The sequence below is a fragment of the Agelaius tricolor genome, unplaced genomic scaffold, assembly GCF_023055355.1.
Source record: "Agelaius tricolor isolate 1412-34295 unplaced genomic scaffold, bAgeTri1.0.p SCAF_58, whole genome shotgun sequence".
Classification (NCBI taxonomy): Eukaryota; Metazoa; Chordata; class Aves; order Passeriformes; family Icteridae; genus Agelaius; species Agelaius tricolor.
This window is the reverse complement of record NW_027269318.1, coordinates 1,073,017-1,093,964: the sequence shown is the minus strand read 5'-3', so window position 1 is coordinate 1,093,964 and position 20,948 is coordinate 1,073,017. Positions and strand designations below refer to the sequence as shown.

The 20,948-nt window shown below is 51.0% G+C and overlaps 1 protein-coding gene across 2 annotated transcripts in view; it reads left to right on the top strand.

Moving 5' to 3' along the window:
- Positions 1-1,292: 1,292 nt before the first annotated feature.
- Positions 1,293-20,948, top strand: part of SETD2 (SET domain containing 2, histone lysine methyltransferase) — a 51,433-nt gene continuing 31,777 nt past the window's right edge. Inside the window, exons 1-3 of one of the 2 annotated variants that reach the window (XR_011684205.1) lie at positions 1,293-1,827; positions 12,500-12,515; positions 15,792-20,182. Coding sequence is in view for 1 of the 2 variants with exons in the window: in XM_071456379.1 (XP_071312480.1) it covers positions 1,376-1,827; positions 12,500-12,515; positions 15,792-20,182 (4,859 nt within the window). In the remaining variant the exon portion in view is untranslated. The remainder of the gene's footprint in view (positions 1,828-12,499; positions 12,516-15,791; positions 20,183-20,948) is intronic. The other variant, XM_071456379.1, reaches the window with a different exon arrangement.

Here is a 20,948-nt window from a genome sequence, read left to right as displayed (position 1 = left end):
GGGAGGAGAATGCTGAAAGCCCCAAAGTCAGCACCCCCCAGCTGTCAGGAACATCCCGCTGCCAAAACCAGCAGCAGCCACGGCAGGAGCATCCCAAATTCAGGCATCCCAGATTTTCCCCAGGCCACCCCCAGCTCCATGGAGAACTGGGAAAGGGAATGGATCCACGGTGCTCTGTTTGTTTGAATTTGTTGGAGCTTCCTTGTGTCCCCATAACAGCACCTGGCCCCTGGAAGGGCATTGGAGAATGTGCCAGAAATCACCTTTTCCTTGTCATGATCCAATTCCAGAGGTTCCAAAAGCTGCTGGGAATTCAGGCCAGGCTGGATTTCCCAGGAAAACGCTTCCACATGACTGGAATTAAACCTTCCTTTGTCCTTTCCTATATCCACCCCTCCTCTGCTTCCCACCTCATCCCTGTGGGTCCCTCCTGCCCACACCATGCTCCCAAATGTGGGAAAATCCCCAAAATCTCAATATTGGAATCTGTAAATGTGGTTTGGAGGATTCCATGTGAACAGGTATCCCAGAAGCAGCTGGGTCTCCTGAAGTGCTCCAGCACCATTCCATGGAGGAGCTCTCCCAGGGACTGGGAAGGTGGGAAATGACCTGTGAAAGGAAAAAAAGGAATTTTAGTGATTTTTAGGGCAAATGGGGCCTGGGACAGCCCCAGGGATCTGGTGCCAAGGGGTGCTGGTGTCCAGGTGTGATCTCAGGGTGTGATCCTGGGGGTGCTGCTGATCCTGGCGTGCTCCTGGGAGTGATCCCAGTGTGATGCTGAGAGATCCTGGGAAGTTCCTGCCTGTCGCATGAGTGATCCAGGTGTAGCCCTGCTGATCCTGACAGCCCTGCAGCTCACCCAGGTGTGGCCCTGGTGATCTCCCATCTGCTCCTGGTGAGATCCTGAGGATCCCAGGGGTGATCCCAAGGAGATCCTGCAGCTACTCCTGGGTGCCCCCAGGGGAATCCTGCTGAGATCCTGGGAATAGTGTGGGTGAACCTGGTGTTGGCCCTGGTGATCCCAAGGGTGAGCCTGGTACGGTCCTGGTGATTCAATGGAGATTTATTGATCCCGTGGCTGATCCTGGTGATCCTGGGAATGACCCAGGTGTGATCCTGAGGAGATCCTGGAGGTGCAGGGCTGACCTGGAGGTGCGGGGCTGACCTGGAGGAGATCCTGGAGGTGCAGGGCTGACCTGGAGGTGCAGGGCTGACCTGGAGGTGCAGGGCTGACCTGGAGGAGATCCTGGAGGTGCAGGGCTGACCTGGAGGTGCAGGGCTGACCTGGAGGAGATCCCAGCAGTCCCGCGGCTGATCCCGGTGGGATCCCAGTGACACCCAGGCTGATTCTGGCGTGCCCCCGGCCATCCCTGCCATGATCCCAATACGGTCCCAAGAAAGTCCCGGCGGTGCTGCGGCCGATCCCGGTGGGATCCCGGTGGCACCGCGGCCGATCCCGGTGCCGGTGCCCGCCGTGGCCTCGGCGGTCTCGGGGGCGATCCCGCTGTGTGCCGAGCAGATTCCCTCTGTGCCGCGGCTGATCGCGGCCCCATGCCGGGCCCGATGCCGCCGTGTCCCGAGGCTCGGCGGCCGCTCCCGGAGGGCTCCGGGCGCTGCGCGGTGCCGCGGGAGGAGGAGCCGGCGGCCGGGGCGGATCGCGGCGGGGCCGGGCCGGGCTGGGCGCGGGTGGCGGGGGGGCCCCGCCGGACCATGTGAGGAGCCCCGACGGGGCGAGCGGGGCCTCCCCGGCCAGGGGGCACTTGCGGAGCCCCGCGCCCGCCCACCCACCATGGGGGATTTCTACGACCCGGAGCATCCCACGCCGGAGTAAGCGCGGGCCCTCCGCGGCCTCGGGCCCGCCGGCACCGCGCGACCGCCGGCAGCCGGGCCGCTGCCCTTTCCCCTTCCCATTCCCCTTCTCATTGCCGTTCTTTTGCCCCTGCCCTTTCCCTGTCCCGCCGCCCTTCCCCTTCCCGCCGTCCTCCCGCCGGTCCGGGGTAGGCCGCGCATCCCCGGCCTTGCGTGATGGCCGCGGCCGGGGCGGGCGCGGGGAGGGCGGGCAGGGAGCGCGGGGAGGGCGGAGAGCGGGCGGCGGGAGCGGCGGCAGCGGCCGCGCCGGGGGTGGCGGGTCGGCTCGGGGGCTGTGTCCCCCCTGCCCCTGTCCGTGTCCCTTTCCCTGTCCCGTCCCTGCCTGGGGTGCGCGGGGGGAGCCGGGCGGAGCGTGCGGACGTGTCCCGGCCTCCCCGCGGGGCCATTTTTCTGTACCTTCTTTATTATTATTGTTGTTATTAATGCTGTTTTTCCTAGTTACCGAGCCTCGTCTTGCTTTTACCCCTGGAATTCTCTCCCCCCGGGCGGCCTTTGCCCTGACCCCATTTTCTGCCAGGAGGAAGGAGCCAGGGGAAGGGGGAGCAGCCTAATGGCCGGGAACTCTGGTTCTCCTTTGGATGGGGAATTTCACCAACCCACCCTCCAGATCCCGCCAGGGCCTCCGGCTTTATCGCCTCTCCTGAGAAGTCACTCCGTCCCTGCTGGGTTTCTCCCCCCACACCCTTTTCCCGCTGGTTCTCAACGGTATTTTTACATTTTTAGACTTCCTTGGCGAAGGACTCAGGGGCTCCATAAACTTTGCCAGCTCTGGGGTGGAAGGAGGAGACATCTGGCACGGAGCACCCCCCAAGCGACGGCCGGATTGGAGACACAACTAACATGGTGGTTTTTTTGAGCAGGGACAACAGAGCAAACCTTTTTTGAGCGAGTTCTGCCTGTGCCCACCTGGAGCAGCTGAGGAACAGCTTCCCCTTGTTGCAGCTGAAACAGTGCTGGTGGCTGAACCTTCTAAAATTAGTGAGGAATGGAGGATTTCCTTTGGAGTCCAGGTTGTGTTTTGCCAAATGTGGCTCCCAGGATGGGAGTAAATCCTGGTTTCTTCAGTTTAACCCTGCTGGGATGATCCCTTCCCGGGAGACCCTCTGGGTCCAAAGGACTCTTGTTCATCCCAAAACTTTTAGGCTAATTCAGGTGTTTTACCTTTTTTGTTTGGAGCCTGTGGAGGGACCCTCGTGCCTGGGATTGATCTGGCACTTGGAATTTGGTGTCCAGTAGTGTCCAGGTTGTCTCACGTCGCTGTTTGTTGTCTAAAAATGTCCAGTGGCGCCAACCTGGGCTGTTGAAAGGAGCGGGAGTGGCTCCTCTAACAACTTTTTAATGGAATTATGGATTAATTGGCCTGATTTTGGGGTTTTCCTTGGGGTGGGGGTTGCATGTTGGGACTCAGGAAGTTTTTGTGAAGTGTCCTGGTGTTTTTAGGGTTGTTGTTTCCCCGTCCCCACCTCGAATCCTGGCGTTCCCTCCGCGTCCGAGTCGCGTTCGTTAGTGACGTGCCTTAATTTGGGTGTGCTTTTCCCAGCACAGAGCTTTTACCTGGAGAAAGGGATCGCTTGGGAAAATTGGCTGGAGGTTGTGAGGAACATGTGAGGATCTGTTGGGCGTTTGGGAAGTGTGGAATTCAAACGGAGCCGTGCTGGCTGTGGGATGTTTGTGGCTTCCCCCATTCCGTACCCGCTGCGGGGTGGGATGAGGAGGGACGTGCAGGGTTGGTTTTTTGGGATGAGTTGTTTTTGTAGCTCAGAACGTTGGGATTGTGCTGCTTGGAGAGGTTTGATCAGAGCCCTGTGAATTCACTTCCTGAATTATTCACTGGCTGGTTTGGGTGGGAAGGGGCCCTAAGGATCATCTCATACTCCCACTGCCATGGGCAGGGACAACTTCCACTGTCCCAGGGTGCTCCAAGCCTGGCCTTGGACGCTTCCAGGGATGCTGCTGAGCTGGAGGTCCAGGCAAGCTGGAGAAGGTGGATGCTGAGCTGGGAGCTGAGTGATGGTGTGTCCATGCCGATGGCTTTGACTGGAATTTTCCTGTGGAAAGGAACTCTGGCTCAGTTTTACCTCGTGGGTCACTCCGTGTCCACTTGTCGACCAGAGCTCGCGTTCCTGGGAGCTTCAGTGTCCAGCAGAACCAGGTCTCCTGGACTCTTTGGATGCTTAAATAACCCAATTCCCAGAGCTCAGAGCTGCCACCACATTCCACACAGAGCTTCTCCATGGAGCTGCCCATGCCAGCGTGGAGCTGCTTAGAATTCCAGACTGGTTTGGGTTGGAAGTGACCTCAGTGTTCATCCAATCCCACCCCTGCCATGGCAGAGACACCTCCCACTGTCCCAGGCTGCTCCTGGGCCTTGGGCACTGCCAGGGATCCAGGGGCAGCCACGGCTTCTCTGGACAAGCTGTTCCTGATGGACATGGATGGATGTTTGTATCCTGCTGTGAGCAGCAGCCACTTCATCTATTGGTGCTGCTGTTTCCTGGAAGAACATTCCAAGATTGTCCCCGTCCTGCGGGTGCAGGAACCTCTTGGACCAGTGACACCTCCGTGACAGGACGGAATTCACACTCCAAGGGTTTCTGTTCCTCATGCCCTTGTGTCATCATGGAAACTCCATTTATCCATCTGCTTCTGGAGACCTCCCCAGCAGGAATTCAGCTCCCTTTTGGGGGAAGAAGCTTTTCCAGCCATCCTGGTGATCCTGGTGGGGCTTGCTGGGTGGTTTGGAGGGTTGGGATTTAGGAGCAGGGTATGGAATATTCCATTGGCTTTGTTAACGTGACCCCATATGGATTCAGACAGTCTGCAACTCCAGGTTTTTGGTTGTGGCTGTTCCCAAGGATTTTTTTTTTTTGATGTTCATTGGAGCTGTAGAATCTCCCTGGGTGTTCCATGTTGGTGTCACTTTGGGATGGTATTTTCTGGGAATCTGGATTCTATTTTCTGCCTTTCCCTAAGGAAAACCATCCATAAGGTTGGTTCCCTCAGCACAAGCTCCTGGTAAATGTGCTGTGGTTAAACACCCACATTTGGATCCTGGAGCACGTTCCAATCCAATGGGAGATGCTGAGGGGAGGGAAAGGCTGAGTTTTCCACCTGCATTTCCCTTGGAATGCTCCTCCCCTTTATTATGGAGATTAATGATGATTCCATGGGCTGTGGGTTGGAGAGAGGGAGAAACTTGACTCGTTTCCTGAGTGTATCTATGGATTTTCCAGCCTTAATGTGTCTGGAAAGTTGGATTATTTATGGAAAACTCACTTTATATGTTTGGCTTTGGGAGCCTGAATGGGGAGTTTGGGATCCTGACCTGGGACATTTCCAGGAATGGGGCAGCTGGAGCTTCTTGGGCAGCCTGTTCCCGGATCTGCTGATGGAATTTTGAATATGATTTGTTTGGATGTTTAGAAGGGAAGAGAGCATTTATCCACACCTGTTTTTAATGGGCATTTTTCCTTCCAGAATTTTAGAACTCCTCGAGGAAAAGTCTTGAGGATATCCAAGTGTGGCTCTGGTTGATGGAGTGTTGGTAGAACAGGTTATTTTCTTTTTCCTTGATTTTTTTTTCCTGACTTTTCCCATTTTTTGGAGGCAAACTTCCCTAAAAATGCTCCATCCCTGCAGCTGCACCTCTCCTGTGAGCTTCAGCTTTTTGGGATCCACCCCAGAGGCTGCAATCCCTGGGAATGATGTGGAGCTGGACCTAAAATTCATGAGAATATGAGCCAGGAGTCAAAATTTGATCCCAAAATATTGATGTGAGGAAGAGGCTGGATCAGGAAGGAGCTGGAGCTCCTTGTGGAGCCTCATTTCCAGTGGATTCCCTCTGGATTCCTCCAAGATTTTACAGCTTCCCCAGCATCTTTGTGATTCCATTTTTCCCTTCCTGTTTGAAATGCACCAGTGGAAGTTTTCCAGCTGGAAATCCAAAGTGTGTCATTCCCAGGTAGCAGGAAACAATTATAATTTCCAGCTTTTTTGCAGCTGGAAATCCACCAGGGAAAATCTCCAGAGCCTGGTGCTTGGTGTTTGCCTGCACAACCCATTCCCAGTTTGGAATTTAATGGCAAATTTCTGGTGTAAGGGAGCATGAAAGGGATTTATTCTCTCCTGTGGAACTGAGAGCAATTCCCAAGGTGTCCTTGCTCCTGCTGGGCAAAATCCCAGGACATTAAATTTCAGCTATAATTAGGTAAGAAATAAATCCCCTGAGAATTTCTATTTATTTTTATTTATTTCTATTTATTTCTATTTACTTCTATTTATTTCTATCAAAGGAGTGACTCTGAGCTCAGCCAGGGCCTTGCAATGTTCTGGTTTATATTTTTTGGGTTGCAGGTTGCAGCTGCTCCCCTTTGGAACGGGATTTTAGGGTCGCCTCATGATTGGGAATTGCCTCCCTGTTAAATTTGGGATGAGTTTGGGCTCAGAATGGGACATTTGAGCCTTTGATCTGGTGGATTTTGGGAATATTTGGTGTTGCACGTGTGTGAAGCAGGAGGTGGTGACGCTAGAATTTCATGGTTTTCATGGTTTTCCTCAGTGTGAATCTTGGGATGAGGGGACGGGATGGCTTCTGGTTTTGGGGACGTGTGGAGTGGGTGCCAGTATCCATCTGTGTCCCAAAGAGAGAATTCCTTGTTTTCCAGGCATTTTGGGAGACAAAGGTGCCCTGCATTGCCTGGGGGGTGATGTCATTCAGGCTCCATAAAATCCCAGTTGGAATTTGCTGCCCCATTCAGGGAAAATCCCCCGCCCCGGGATGGAGATACCTGATAGGTCAGGGAGGGGATGGAGGGCTGGAAATCCTGGATTTCCCTGGATTTCCCGGGAAAGCAGCAAGTGCTGGGGGCTGGGGGCCGTTCCTAAGCCCTCCCCCTCTGAGGGAGGGGCTTGCTTTGCTGCTCCACGAGTTCTTTCCCTGATTTTTAGCACAAATCCCAAATTCTTTGCTCAGCTCAGGTGGAGCCTCAGCACCTCTGCATGTCCAGGTGCTGGGAATGAATCCCAGTCCCTGGGAATGAATCCTCATCCTTGGGAATCAATCAATCCCTGATGGCAACAATTGTAAGTAAACTGGGATTTATCTGATTAATTATTTTATTTTAAAATTCTGAAATTCCTCAAGTTTTCAGGTTCCAGGACTCCCTCCTGAAATCTTTTTCCTGCTCAAACCCGTTCTAACTTAAATCAAGGAATTTACAAAGAGCAATTTTAAAAAAAGGAACTTAAACATTGGAACTTTATCTGGGCACAGATAATTTTGGGATTTGAGCAAAATGATAAAAATAGTTTTTTTGGTTTTTTTTTTTTCCCTACTATTCCCACTAATTCCATTTTCAGTCCTGGAAGTGGCCTTGTGCTGGTAGTGGGAAATGTTTTGGTGGTGGAACTGAGCTTGAGCTTTAACTCTGGCCTAACTTTGGCTCTAGGACAGTTTTAATTTGAATCAGGCATTGTTAATAAGGGGGGAAAATCTGGAATGAAGTGATGCCCTTGGCTGCTCTGATCCCAGGAATGCCCCACGCCTGTGTCCAAAGTTTCCATGGAATTTTGGATGTAATGTGAATTTTGGGGTTCTTTGTACAGCTGGGTTTTAATGTGGATTTTGGGGTTCTTGGTGCAATTCCTGCCTGTCCATCCCTCCCACAGGGAGAGATCCATGGGAGCCCACCCTGGAGGAGCTGAGCTGGATTTGTTTGTGTGTGGATCCAGGCCCATCCTTCCCTCTGCACCCTGGATGGGCTCAGGGATGTGCCCAGAGTTTGGGATTTAGGTTGGGAAGATGCACTTCCATCTCCCTTTTCCCTTTTTGTGGGATTTTTCCTTGGAAGGCTCTTTGTGCCCCAGGAGGGATTTGGGGCAGGGATTACCTGGAAAGTGACCCCGTGGCCATGTGATTTTTGGGAAGGTGCTGACTCCCAAAGCTGCTGCTGGAATCTCCTTCCCTGCTCCCAGAGGAGGAGGGGAAAGTTTTCCAAGAGCCATGCTTTGAATTCCAGTGGGGATTTGTGCCTCTATTTTGGGTTCCATCCCACTTCCACCCCCATCCTCATCCTCACCCTTCCATCCTCCTCTCTCTCCCTGTGCCAGGTGAATCCCTTTCCCATGCTCCATGGGAGCAGCTTTGTTTTTCCTGATTCCTGTCAGGATTTCAAGTGGAATTTCTTCTTGAGGTGTGCCCTGAGCAGAAAGAGAAAAGCAGGATTTGGGGGGAGTTTGGGAATGCTCAGGCATTTGGGAGAAGGAGCAGAGAAACTGGGTATTTTTTCTTTACTGGATTTTTTTTTCCTGGAGCACATCTTGACTTCTCTAAAATCCTAGAATTATCCCATAATTCCATTATGGAATAAATTTTAGATAAATTATGGAATAATTAATAAATGATGTCACTCAGCCCCTCCTAATTTTTTATGAATGAAAGGATAAATCCCTATTTTCAATATATTTGTCTCCTTCTTTCCCTGGAATATCCAGTCCTCCCTGTTATTTCCTGTTCCAGCACAGGACAAACAGTGTCACTTCCCTTGCTCCAAACCCTCAGTGGGAATGTCTAAACCAGGAAATGGGGATTTTGGGAAGCAGGACAGCTGAATTTGGGGATTTTGGGAGGTACCTTGACCTCATTTCCCAGGAAACTCAGCTTGGATTCCACCTCCTTTAAATAAATAAGATTTTTTTTTTTCCAGGGATTTTCCCTCCTCACATGAGTGCTTTTGCCTTTCCATTTTCCATGTTTTTTTTTTGTGGGAAGGAGTAGGATTTCCTTGTACTTTCTCAACTTTTTTTCCTGCTGTTCATTCTCCATTTGTAGTGTGGTGTTTTTGGGATATTAAAAGCCCAGTGCTCTGCACAAAAGCCTTCCCAGGAATTCCTCCCAATATTCCATTAATATCCCATTAAACACAGGGACAGCTGCACTTCTGTCCTTGGTTTTTATCCCACCTTAGGGATTCATAAACAAAGGAGCAGAAGCACTTCAGGCCTGGGAGTGTTCCAGCAAATCCTTCAGTCTGGAGGATGGAAATTGAGGGGAAAATAGGAAGAAACATGTGGAAGGAATTCCTGGCTGTGGGGGGAGTGAGGCACTGGAGCAGTTTTCCCAGAGAAACTGTGGATATTCCATCCCTGGAGGCATCCAGGGGCTGGGAGCAGCCTGGGGTAGTGGAAGGAGCTCCTGGCAGGGCTGGGAATGGGATGAGCTCGAGGGTCCCTTCCATTCTGGAATTCTGGAATTCTGGGATTCTGTTCATGAGAGCAGCAGAGAGGGAATTTCCTCCCCAGCTTTCAGGGAATTGCATTCCCAGCAGAACCCCATGGGTGCAGCTCTCCATCAGCATCCAGGAAAAATGGTAAAAATTCATTTTGGGCTTCAGGATCCTGTTGGAATCCCAAATTCCCACCTGAAATTTGGTTTGGTGTTCGTTGCCTTCCAGTTTCCTTAGCCCTGCTGTGGATGAGGGTGATGATCCATGGAATTGCAGCTGCATCCAGGATATTTCTGGCTAACCCAGCCTGAACAAAACAGGTTAAATCCCAATTTCCTGAGCTGAGCTTCCCTTTCTTTGGACATTGTGGTGGCTTTCAGATGGATCTCTGTGAATTCCTGAGCTGAATTCCTGCTGGGAATGGGCCTTTTCAGCTCCCTGGGCTGTAAGGCTGCTGATACTTAGATAAGAAAAGCCCCAAGCTTCCAGATTTTCCTCTTTTAAAGGGAAGAAAAGAAAAAAACCTCAGGATTTAGGGGAGATGAGGCTCCTTAAGTTTTGTCTTTTAGACTTTAGAAGCCTGAGGGCATTTTTGGGGCTCCTTTTACATAAGGAAAACCAGGATAAAATTCCAGTTATTGTGTGGGTTGCACTTAAAAAAGAGAAAAATCTTCAGCTCAACCTGTTGAAGCACCAAGAAATGCTGGAGCTGCTGAACTCTTGAATTTAAATACAATTTTACTTTTAACACCATTCCCGTGACAAAATTGGGATGTTTCCATCAGGAGAGAAGCTGATAAAGTTTAAATATAAAAAGTTTTGGTCAAAATATATGTAAGGTCAAAATATATGTAAGGAAAATTCCGTGTAAGGAATTTTTTTGGAAATGTGGCCTCAGATATGTAATTTTGGTTGAAATGTGGGTCCATATTAAAAAAAATATATAGAAATGAGACCCATGTAAAGAATTTTGGTATAAATGTGGTTCTGTAGCCTTAGAAAAGCTTTTCCTGGGATTTAATTGGTGTTTAATTTTTGTTTTTTAACAAAATTAGTGCATCAAGCTGCTGGAAACAGATCAAAGGTGCTGAAGCTTCCTGGTAGTGGGGTTATTTTTTTGTTCTTCGCTTGATTTTGTGGTTCTTTAGGTTATTTTTAAAATTGATTCAGGACTTCTCAGGGTGTTCAGTTTTATTTTGGGTTTTACCAACTCTTTTCTCCTGACTTTCCCAGGAAAGAGCCACAGAAGTGCAGGAATTCCGTGTTCACTTTCATCTCAGTTTTATTTTTTGATGCCTGCGGGGAGCAAGGTGCAGCTGAGGGAATTGTTCCAAACCTGTGGGGCTGGGAAAGTGCTGGAGAAGCCCTGGGTGATGTGTTGGGATGGATCCCAAGCTTGGAGCAGGGGGGTTTTATGTAACTTCATCCCAGCGTGGGAGGAATTTGGCACAAGGTTCCTGAGGGAACGGCAGCGCCTTCCCTAATTTTGGAATTCTATTTTTATGGGTTTTTTTTATTTTATTTTTTTATTTGGGGAGAGGGAAGCGGCTGGGGAGGAAATGGGATTCATAACCCTGCTTTTAGGAAGGTCAACACCTTTTATTTTAGTTGATGGAATCCCAGAATCCCAAATGGTTTGGGTTGGAATGGGATCATCCTGTCCCACCCAGGGACACCTTCCACTGTCCCAGGGTGCTCCAGGCCCTGTCCAGCCTGGCCTTGGACACTTCCATGGATGGGGATCACCTGTTTCCTCTCTTCTTCCTGTGGGATTTTTCTGGGATTTGAAGGATCCAGACTCTCTTTTCTCCTTATCATTAATTATCCTTGTTATTAACTATAAATATGAAATTTAATTACCTCTCTCCCAATATACAGCTGATTTAAGACGGATTTTTGTGTATAAAGAGAGTTATTTTTGCCTTAGAACCCTCAGCTTCCACCTGGTGGTGGTAATTCTCTGCTGCATCTGTTTGGGATATCTGGAAAATCTCCCTGGAATCGCTGAGGTTGGGAAAGACCCTTAAATCACCAAGTGCAAGGTTTTTGTTGAGTGTTGACCCCACAAAACCTCAAACCCAAACCGTGTGATGCTTCCTGAAAGTCCTAAACTCCTCTTTTGGTGATCCTGAAACTGAAAGCTCCTTTTGGGCCCTAATTCCAGTGGAAGTGGTGCTCTTGGAGAGCTCCTGAACCTGTGGGGTTCGGAATTCCTGCCCTGCCTGACCCCATTGAATCGAACTCCCGCCTTTGGGGTTTCCTTGATGGAATCAAACCCCATTGGTGCTGCTCTGGGGTTAATTTATGGTCTTTTAGCAAGCTCCCACCCCCAAGCAATTGGGTGGGAGCCTTTGGAGGGGCAGGAGAATATTCCTGAGGGGAAAGTTCTTCCCAGCACTTCCCTTTGCTCCCAGTTCCCAGCTGGGGATGGTTTCAGTGGGGACCCGGGTGGTTCTTGTGCCGTCACTGCATCCGCGTCACTCCGAAATGAAAATTTTGACTTTTTCTTCCAGAATTGGGGATTTCTCATTGAGCTGATGCTTGAGGTGGAATCTGTGAACTTTTCTGTGGGAAATCTTTGGCTTTGTCACCCCAACAGCGCTGAATAAAAGCTGGTAAAATGTAGAGTTCTGGCTCTGGGCTGTGCTGGAGTGCTGGAGAGGGGTTTTGGGATCTCGGGTAGATCCATGACACAGGAACTGTTGATGTCTTGGCTGAGGTGTCTTGGTAGGGCCAAAAAATTCCCTGGCACTCTCCAAGGAATTGGGCAAAGCAAGGAGAGGGAGTTGTGTTCCTGTTCCTTCTTCCCTGAGAAAAAATGACTTCGCTGTGGGATCGGAGCAGAGAACTTGGGAAGAGTGGAAAGCTGGGAAAACCCAACTTTCCTGTTGGCTCAGCATGGAGAATGATGCTAATTAATTCATTTTCAAGCTGCCAAAATAGGGATTAATTATGCAAATAGCCAGGGCAGACGCACAGCGGTCAGACCTTCATTAGTATCTTTAATTTCTGTCAATGAGAGGCAGAAACTTTCAGTTATTCAGGGAAGTATTCAAATAGAAAGAATCCCAAATCCACCTTTTTCAGTCACATTTTTGAGGGTTTTATTCCTGCAGCGTGTTGGAATAACTGGTGACAACACCAAGCCAGCACTTCTCTCCAAAAAGGTTTGCTCTGTCCTGATCCATGTGGGAATTTCCAGGGAATTTTGGAGCCTCCCAGCTGTGCTGTGCTCCCCTCAGAGCCGGGTTTGTGTCCGGGTGCCGTCGGTGTTTCCCTCACTCCCTGTCCCAAGTCCTTCCCATCCCAAATCCAGATGTCCAGTGTTCCATTTCTTGTTCCTACCTGTTGTTCACACCTTCTTTTCCTGTTTTTTTTTCCATGTTTCCCCGGCTGGATTGCAATAGAGAAGAGGAAAATGAGGTGAGTAAAACCAATTCCAACGTTCCTGGATCTCCTGTGAGCCCAGCTTGGGTAGGTTTGACTGAGGCATTCCATGAATCCAGAGCCACTGAGGGGCTGGATAAAGCAAATGGGTGCTTTTTTCTGGGATCCCTCTGGTTCAAACTGGGGAGGAGGGGCAATAATTCACATTAAATTTGGGAAGGAAGGGCACTAATTCCCATTAAATTTGGGAAAAAGTGGCAATAATTCCAGTACCACTTGTGCCACAAGCACACGGGAGGTGATGGCACAGCTTGGTGTGGGTTGGTGCTGATTATTTAAAGACTTAATTTGTAAAAATAATGAGTTTTGCTGCCTGTGACTCAATGAATTTGTTGGGAAAAGAGAAAACTTGGAGGCCTGGGATATATTTTAATCTCCTGGCTTTGGAATGAAGGCTGTTAATCATTTTGGATGTGCTTTTTTCTTTCCATTTTGGGTAGCGTTCTCTTTCTGTAAAGCAGGAGAGGAAGAAGAATTCCTCTTCTCCTGGAGAGCTTTTCATTAATTCCCACCTTTTACATTTACCAAGTTACCTGTGGAGTGTGTTCCAAATTCTGGGAATTGTGTTTTGTTCAAGTTGCTGTTATTTAAGGAAAAACATCCATGAGTGGAAATATCCTGGATTATGTCAGCTCTGCTGATTTGCTGTGGGAAGGGGAGGAATGGAAATGTGGCAGCTCTTTTTTGCCTGCACATCCCATATTTGGGGAAAGGTGAATCTATCCAAACCCTCTTATCCCCATTATTTCAGAGCTGTTGTGCTTGAAATTAGAAGGATTTTGATCAAAACATTGACACTTAAAATAATGGCACCAAAGTTGTAGCAAGAAGGAAAACTCTGAAATGCTGATTCCCTGAATTTCCAGTATTTTTACCTGTATATTTATTAATTTGTTATTTATAGTTGATATGATTAAAAAATCCTATCCCTGATAAGAATTTGGGTTCAGACCTGTGGAGATCCTTCAGGGTATGGTTGGAGAGGAACCTGCTCCCTTCTCTTGTCCCAGGTTGGAGTAAAAAAATCTGGAATTTCTGGTTGTAAGGATAACAGTGGATCCAGGAATCCCCCAAAATGCTGTTCCCTCACTCTTCAGGAGGCTGAACTCCTACAGGAGGGTGGCCTCAGTAGTGTTCGTTTTGTCCTTCATTCTTCCATGAATTAATGTGGATTAATCCCAGGATCACTTGTCATGTTTGGATTCTCTGAAAAACAGGGATTTAATTTCCAGCAGGACTTTGTGGAGATGGTTGTGAGTTGTGGTGGGAGGAGCCCATTCCAGAGCTGGAGATTCTCCTTTTTTCCAAAGTCAGTGTTTTGGGTTCCCTTTTAGCCATGAAACTCCTTTAAAATTGTCCCTGAAATGACCCCTCATAAAAAACCCACGGATTTCAAGGAAATGCTTTTGGGTTTTGCTCCCAGTTTTCCTACTGGGAGTGAAGGGAATTTGCTGCTGCAGACCCAGATCCAGATGCTGGATTAGGTCTCCAGGATGAGTCATGGATAGACCATTAACAGGTGCTCACAATGAAACCCCCAATGTGTTGAAAAAGAGGAATTTTTGGGATATGTGATGTCCCAGGGTGCAGAAAACACAGGATTTCCAATCCACCAATGTCTCATTTAATCATTTACTGTGGTGCCTTGATCCTGGGCAGCTCCATGTTGTTTCATGAGTTAAAGGATAACAAAATCCTTAATAATTCACAGAGGGCTGCAGGAAACTGCTGCTCCTGCCAGAAATGTGCTCGTGGCACAGCTACAGCAGCAAAACCCGGCTCTGGACAATTTGGAAACGACTCTTTCCGTTGGAATTAGGGTTAACACAAAAAATGTAATTCCCAGAGCAGCTGTGGCTGCCCCTGGATCCCTGGAAGTGTCCAAGGCCAGGTTGGACAGGACTTGGAGTAACCTGGAATAGTGGAAGATGTCCCTGCCATGACAGGATCGAAGCAGGATAATCTTAAGGGTCCCTTCAACCCAAACCATTCTGGAATTCCATGATTCTGATGCAATTTGGATTTTTGGGGATAGGGGCTGTTGACAACAAAGTCCTTTTCCCACTTTATCTTCTCCGGGATTTTATTTCTGGGACACAGATGAGCTCTAAGATTTAAAACAGAGGGAGAAATGGCCAAATGGGTGAATATAAGGTGCTGTGTGCTCTGAAAAATCCTGGGTTTGGGTTTGGAAAGTGCTGAGTGAGCTCCTGGGCAGGAGGCAGCCAGAAGCTCCTGGTGGGAAGGACGTGGAGCTTGGAATGGTCGGTTGATCCAGAGGTGACAGAGTCATCATGCACCACTGGCTCCTGATGGGAATTCTTGGGGAGTTGTTAATTAATGCTGGTCTAGGCCTGAGCCTGGGAACTTGCAGGAATTAATGATGACCAGGAGAAGCCCATTGGGGGGAGGTGGGAAAGGATGGGGTTTGAATTCCTGCTGTAATTTTTGTTGGTCTGGTTTACGCTGGATTCAAATTCCAGAATCCCAGAATGGTTTAGGTGGGAAGGGACCCTCAAGATCATCCAGTGCCCCCCCTGCCATGGCAGGGACACCTCCACTGTCCCAGGCTGCTCCAAGCCCCAATGTCCAGCCTGGCCTGAGACACTGCCAGGGATCCAGGGGCAGCCACAGCTGCTCTGGGAATTCCATCCCAGCCAGGAATTCCCAATTCCCAATCTCCCACCCATCCCTGCCCTCTGGCACTGGGAGCCATTCCCTGTGTCCTGTCCCTCCATGCCTTGTCCCCAGTCCCTCTGCAGCTCTCCTGGAGTCCCTCCAGGCCCTGCCAGGGGCTCTGAGCTCTCCCTGGAGCTTTCTCCAGTACTGGAAGGCTGCATCCAGCTGGATTCACATAAACAAATGCACTTTGAGCTTAAAACCCAGGATCCTTTGTAGCCTGGGACCACAGAAACAGCATTAAAAAGCAGATTTTTGCCCTCAATTAACTTTGTAAGCTGAACTCTATTTTTTAAAAATAAGAATTAAATGATAAAAGGACTTTGAGCTTGGTCATTAATAAGTCAGATAAAAAGCCTCAGCCCAAACCTCAGAGGAGGCTTAGTTTCAAGCTGGAGAAGTCTAAGGAATTGATTTTTTCAGGACAGAGCCAGGCAATAAAGACAGACCCAGGATATGCATTTCTCTTTTATCATCATGAAAAATTCACCAGGTGAAAGAAAATGCTGCAGAACTGAGTTCAAACCCCCCAAAATCCAATTCCTCCAACTCCATCTTCTTTTTCTTCCACAGGGCAAACCTGAAACGGTGCCGAGAGCCGGTTTTATCAAAGGCCCCGTGTTCAAAGGCGTCGCCTCGAGCCGCTTTTTGCCCAAAGGCACCAAAACCAAGGTTAACCTTGAGGAGCAGGGAAGACAAAAAGTGTCTTTCAGCTTTAGTTTAACCAAGAAAACTTTACCCAATAGATTCCTGGCTGCTCTGGGAAACGAGAAACAAAATGAAACTCCCACCCCTCCGGCGGTTCCCCTTCCGACTGATTTTAACCCCAAAAATAAACTGGACCTGGGGGACACCGCCAGTTCAGCCGAGGAATCTTCGCCTCCAAAACCGAAAGTAGAATTGGGGAAGATTCATTTTAAAAAACATTTACTGAACGTCACGGCAAAGCCACCCCCGGCTCCGGCAGCACCAGTACCGGAACCGGTGGCCTTGGCCGTGGATTTCCCCCCCACGCCGCCGCCTCCCCCGCCCCCGCCGCCGCCGCCGGCGTCGCCGATGCCGGTTCCTGCAGCCACGGCCCCGCCGCCGCCGCCAGTGACGCTGATGCCGGCGCTGCTCCTGTCGCCGCCCGGCGAAGCCGAGGTCCCTGTGCCGAGGGAGCCGAGCCACGCGCTGCCCAGGGAGGCCTTGGAGCCAGACGGCGCCAAGCAGGATCCGGCGTCGCACGGCTCGGAGGAGCGCGGGACTCAGCCCGAGCAGACGGAGATTACCCCGCCGAAGGAGGATTCCCATATTGGGAAGGAGGATGAGGTTTCTGACAGCTCCAAGGGTGCTCTTGTGTGCTCCCGGAGGCAGGGGGCCAAGAGGAAGTTCTCCCAGTCGGATGGCGCGCCGCAGGGCTCCGAGTCCGACGAGGATTCCGTGAGGACCTCCTCCAGCCAGCGGTCGCACGAGCAGAAGATCTCCAGCACGGAAAAGGAGAGAGATTCCAGACGGAGCTCCACGTCCCTCCGTGGTGATGACCTGGGCAAGTCCTCGTCGCGCTCCAGGTCGGACAGGGATGAGAAGTACTCGAGCTATTCCAAATCGGAGAGAGACTCACGGTACTCGTCCTCCCGCTCCCGCTCGGACAGAGAGAGGAGGCGAAGCCGGTCTCATTCCCGTTCCCGCTCCGATCGCAGCTCCCGAACCAGCTCCTCCTACTCGAGGTCGGAGCGCTCACATTACTACGACTCGGACCGCCGGTACCACCGGAGCTCCCCGTACCGGGAACGGTCGCGCTACTCCCGGTCGTACGCGGACAGCCGGGCACGGGAGAGCTCGGACTCGGAGGATGAGTACAGGAGGACACATTCCAGGTCCAGCGACTCCAGGCGTACGTCCTCCCATTCCTCCTCCTCCTACAGAGACTCGAGATCCTCTTACTCCAAGTCGGACAGGGACAGCAAAGTGGAGTCGTCTCACGCCGACGTGGACAGGCGAGGGAGGTCGTCTTCGAAAGCGGATCGAGATTCCAAAAGGACTTCTGAAAGTGAAGTATCCAAAAGGTGCTCTCCCCTCGATGAACTGGGCTATCGGAAGGGGACATCCCATTCCAAGCCCGACAGTAATGTGAATTCCTCCCGCTATAAATCCACCCCTTCCAAGGCCCCCGCACCAAAGCCTGATAAATTTAAGAGTTCTTTCTGTTGTACAGAATCGATTGAAGAAATCAAGTCCAAGTCTAATTCTCTAGATTTAGAGACCTCTTGTGTAAAGAACAATGAGATCAGGGTGTCCAGTGTGAAAAAGTTGGAAAGGGAAAAAACACTTTCTCCGTTAAATCAGTTCAGCGATTCTCCCGCTTTGCCGAAGGCCGACGAATCCAAGGCGGATTTGGCAAACTCAAAATCCGAGGAACTTGCAGCAAATGAAGTCCGTGACAGTGTTAAGGAGCAAGAAACATGTTTAAAGGCAAAGCACGATCCCTTAAGAGCGTGTTTCCCCACGGAGTCGAGCATGAATGGCTCCCCAGAGGGTCAGGATGAGGGTCTGGCAACCTCCAGTGCCTGCAAAGCAGGGGATGTCGCTGCATCCTCTGAGCATGGCCCGGGTCCATCGGAAGCATCGCCTGCCGTCAAGACCAGCCCATCATATCCATTGCCATCCAATGGGTTTGAGAGCACGGATGTGTCCCAAGAGCAAGAGCTGGATGATTCCCAGGTGCAGTCCAGCGAGTGCAACAGCCTGTTCCAGGAAGCGGAGGCTCCAGAGCCGCAGCAGCTGGAGGAAGCCGCCCCTCTCCCTGCCGTGAATGTAGATCCCAGTAACACTGTCCTTAAGAAGCTGGATGAGGAGGTGACTCCGTGTGACAAAACCAAAGAACCTGTTTTTTGCTACATTTCCGATGATGCCACCCCTGGTTTGTACCACTCGGAAGTGGAAATCGAAGCGGAACCTGCGGATCTGAAAGTGACATCCGAGACTTTCCTGGACGTGCAGGTGGAGCCGCAGACGGTGACGTGCGATTATGAGAGCACGGAGGATTCCCATTCCAAGTCTGCTGGGGAGGATGAACACAGCCATCCTTCCCATAAAATCAGCCTGGCAGTGGAAAGCTCGAGCAGGGATTCCTCCCAGGATGGCTGTTCCCAGAGGCTCCAGTCGGATCATCCCATGCCAGAGGAAAGCGTCTCTTCCAAATGGGACGTGCCCCCGCCGGGTGTGTGCCAGGAGCCGCTCCAGCATTCGGAAGCTGAAGAGATGCTGGAGTCAGATGCTCAGCACATTGATTTTGGCTCAGCAAAAGGAAAGTCATCGTTCCAGAATGAACATTCCTACTATTCGGAAGTGCCGCTGGAGCACCGCGGCAGAGAGGTGGTGGAAGAAAGTGCTGTTTCCACCGAGGGAGCTGAGCTGGATGAGCTGAGGGTTCAGTGTCCCGGTGTATCGGCCGAGAGGGATGAGGGAAGCGAGCCCTTGGTGGCCTCAGTTTTTCCAGATGCTTTGTATCCCTCCTCTGATGTCATTGTCACTGCAGAGGACACGGAGATGGTGACCCAAACCCCAACGTGTGACAGCAGTGGCAACGCCTCAGAATTCATTCCCGCTGGCCACGACGATTATTCCGACATGGGGGACAGTGACAGCGAGCGGGGCAGCGAGGACAGCGACACGGAGGACTCGGATTCCGATGATGGGACGCCACGGAAGAAGCTCCAGTCGGTCGTGGTGGTTCCCAAGAACTCCACCATAGCCATGGAGGAGAGCAGCCCAGGCTCCTCCCGGAGCAACCGGCGCTTCTCCGACCACTGGGATGATGAGCGGCCCGAGCCCAGCAGGCCCTACTATGAGGAGAGGTCAGAAAATATGGGGGGTAAAGGTGGTCCCCAGGTGGAGAGCCGGTGTTCTCCCAGAGGGATGGAGAAGAGTCCAGCAACCTCCACGGAGCTGAGCAGGAAGGAGCCGGAGGAGCTGCGGGCGGATCCGTGCCAGGCCCAGAGCGACGGCGTGGACAGCACGAGCCAGGCGGACCTGACGGCCGATTGCCACGGCAAAGCCGGCACGGAGGAGAGGATGGTGCTGCCGGACGTGGTGGCCATGGGGAGGCCCATGGGCCGGCCAGAGGAGCAGCCCTTCTGTGTCCCAGAGAGCTTGGAAAGCACCGACACATCCCGGCACCAGATGAGCTCTTCCAAGCCGGACAGTCGGCAAGGACAGGGCGGGCTGAACCAGTCTGGCCTTGGAGACTACTCCAGGCTGGATGGTTTCCGTGCCCCGGAGGAGATGCGTGCTGCAGGCTGGGACTTCTCCCAGCCGGAGAAGCCCAGCAGCACCTACCAGCAGCCAGACAGCAGCTTTGGGATGTACTCAGGCTACGTTTACCAGCCAGGACCAGGAGCCTATCCCAGCTCCCAGAGCTACTGGCAAGGCAACGGTTACTGGGATGCGAGGGCAGCCAGCAGAGCCTCCGTGGTTAACTACGAACGCGGCCAAGGGCAGGTGCCGGATTCCCTCACGGAAGACCACGAGGAGTATGAAGAGGATGAGCGTTGGGATGAGGAGTGCAAGCCCCGCTTTCCCAGCCCCTCTGGAAAATCCCAGATGCCCGGGCAGAAGGAGAAGGGCTCGGTGCAGGCACACGAGATCAGCAGCAATTCCACCAAGGAGCCGGTGCCAGGTGGGGAGAAGAAGGACGAGGTGAAAACTTTGGAGAAAAACGACGTCAAGGAACGAGGCCCACCAAAAAAGAGGCGGCCGGAGTTGGAGAGCGACTCGGAGAGTGATGGGGACTCTGGGGAGAAGAGGAAGGGGAAGCTGGAGGGAGAGCAGGTGGAGCCAGCGCCGCAGGATTCCTCCATGGTGGGCAGGTTATGCATCATGGATGACTTCAGGGACCCCCAGCGCTGGAAGGAGTTTGCCAAGCAGGGGAAGATGCCCTGTTACTTCGACCTCATCGAGGAGAACGTCTACTTGACAGAGAGGTAACTGCTGCTTTATCCGTGTTTTAATTCCCTGGAGAGAGTTTGGGATTTAGCTTCCATTTGGTTCCAGGATGGTTGGGTTTTTATGGCCAGATTGGAGGGAGGGGCGGGGATGTTGCATTCCCCACATTTGGCAAAGCCACCCCAGGCTCTTTTCTCCTAAAGAGAATCACCCAGTTTGCCCCAGACACTCCCAAGTGCTGAGAAGAGTTGGAAAATGGGAGGATCAGAGGGAAAGATTGATTTATTTGTACCCTTTTTTATGGCTTTACCAGATCCTGCCTGTTTAATGTCCCCAAATGCCAGCTCACTCCCTTTCTGTTGGCACTGGGAATTCTGTGTGGGTGTGGAAAGGCCTTTGGACAAACAAGGCGCTTTTCCAAAGGCTTTGGTTACTTCCATGTCTTCATTTGTCATCTCAGAGGAGCTTTTAAAAATTTAATGGCCATAATTTAATTTTTTTTTCTTATAGTTTTGTTGCCTTGTTGGGATCCACACTCCAGAGCATTCCCCAAATCCTTCATGGAAGCTAAAATATGGAGTAGTGGATGCCCTGCTTTTTGTCTACTTCTGATTTTCTCCTCTTTTTCACCCTCTCACTTGACAGCAAAGCAGAAGCTGAAGTAACCAAACCCTCCAATTTGCCTTATTAAAATATGGGTGTCCAAATAAACATAGACAGGGAGGAGGAAGGAAAAACAGCTAAATATCTTGGGAATTCTCTTTAAGGAATCACCTTTTGTCGTCACAAAGTCATCACCAAGCC